At 38.4% G+C, this 1,616-nt stretch overlaps 1 protein-coding gene across 1 annotated transcript; it reads right to left on the bottom strand.

Moving 5' to 3' along the window:
• Positions 1–365: 365 nt before the first annotated feature.
• LOC147807431 (uncharacterized) lies at positions 366–1,260 on the bottom strand. Its single transcript, XM_087166603.1, has one exon. It carries the CDS (start codon positions 1,248–1,250, stop codon positions 366–368), a length of 885 nt encoding a protein of 294 aa, XP_087022729.1. The 5' UTR covers positions 1,251–1,260.
• Between the last annotated feature and the right edge of the window lie 356 nt (positions 1,261–1,616).

Genomic DNA, 1,616 nt, shown 5'->3' with positions numbered 1-1,616 from the left:
CACAACAATTTCACGATTCATAATTTGCAAAACATTTGAAAAAATACACTGTTAAATGTACTCAATTATAAATAAATTCACATTTAAGTTGCTTAAATTCTTGAAAATAAATTTCATATATTACTTTAATACTATTACTGTATCAAAAAATTACAAACAATAAAAATAGTTTACTACAAAAATATTTGAAATATTGCTACCTACATCCGAGAACATTCTACTATGTATTACTATTGCTTTCAATGATTTGATACTTATAAACGTTCTCAATTAGCACAATAATTTCCAGTCTAGAAGAAACAAGTAACACATGGCAGATATTGAAATTATGAAAAAAATATCTGATATAATTCACACACAAAATTCTAAAACAATCCAGCACCATAGCCGGATTTGAGAGGATGTTTTTGAGCACTCTCTTCCTCACGCTTCCTCTTCTGCCTCTTTTCCTTCCTTTTTTCTTTAGTTTGCACAGAGAACGCATACTTAGATCGGGTAAGCTTCTCTCGGCCTAAGAGTTTCATTGCAGCCACTGCATAATCTCCAGGTTCGATTCCCAGAGCCTCGAGAATCTGTAACCTAGAGACATTTCCATCGTTAAATGTGCACACTGCATCAAACACCCCAAGCGAAAGTGCCTCAATATGCACAAAGGTGGATTTAGGGACCCGTGACCAGATAACATTATTGACACTTTCGTTGGGATTTTGCGTTTTGCCATGTAGGCACTTTCTTAGCAAATCAGGATTTGACAAGTCCCTGAAGATGGGACGCATTGCCTCCACAACTGCAGGAGGAAGACTTGCTTTGTGCCGATAAGATTCTTTCGTGGCCTCAGCTTTTCTGTAGCCACACCACGTTTCTTCACCTATAGGGCAAAAACCATGTTGGGGCTTCTCATCCGTAGAGAGTTTATGCAAAAATATGGCCCAAACTGCTTGTCTCATGTCTTTTAAGCTTTCTACGTTTCTTCGTATCGCAAGGCCATAGTAAGTTTGAATTTGGTCAATTGCACTATCCGTCAGTCGATTTTTACCAGAAATACCTTTACCGTCGGATAGTTTTTGGCCCTTCAAGCTGGTTTTAAGACGACGAAGTCTTGTACCCATCCTTTTCATTACATGGCCGATGCATTCTATCTTTGTTACAGGGTATTCATCCCCATACACATTTTTATTTCGTATAGACTCAAAGGCTTTTGAATCTCCATCGCCTAAATATGTTGTGTAGCGTAAGTTGTTCAAAGACATTGAACGTTGAAATATTCATGTAGCACCTTCCGTTTCCATAAGTCCACTCGAACCACTGAAGTTTTGTTTGCATTTATCATTATGCACTTTTTTATTACTGCATCGGCAATGCTTTGTAAGAACCTCAGCGTCCAACACTTTGCCAGTGTCAACACTCGTCACCGTGACAACACCATTTAATGAACTGAAACCTCGCTTCTGCCAGGTTCCATCGACAGCAACAGCAATGTTTTCTGCACCGTCGTTTTCTAATTTACATTCAACCGCAGCTTCTTTCATGGAAGTACTAGCTATTTTCCTAGTCGCTGACAAGAGTCTATTGTTATATCCCGCAAATCTTGTAGGAGGTTGGGGAAGATTCATTAC

The sequence above is a fragment of the Parasteatoda tepidariorum genome, chromosome 6 (assembly GCF_982258835.1).
Source record: "Parasteatoda tepidariorum strain Cologne lab strain chromosome 6, Ptep-v5.0, whole genome shotgun sequence".
Taxonomy (NCBI): domain Eukaryota; kingdom Metazoa; phylum Arthropoda; class Arachnida; order Araneae; family Theridiidae; genus Parasteatoda; species Parasteatoda tepidariorum.
Note: the sequence above shows the minus strand (reverse complement) of the source record. Positions and strands in the feature narration are given on the sequence as shown.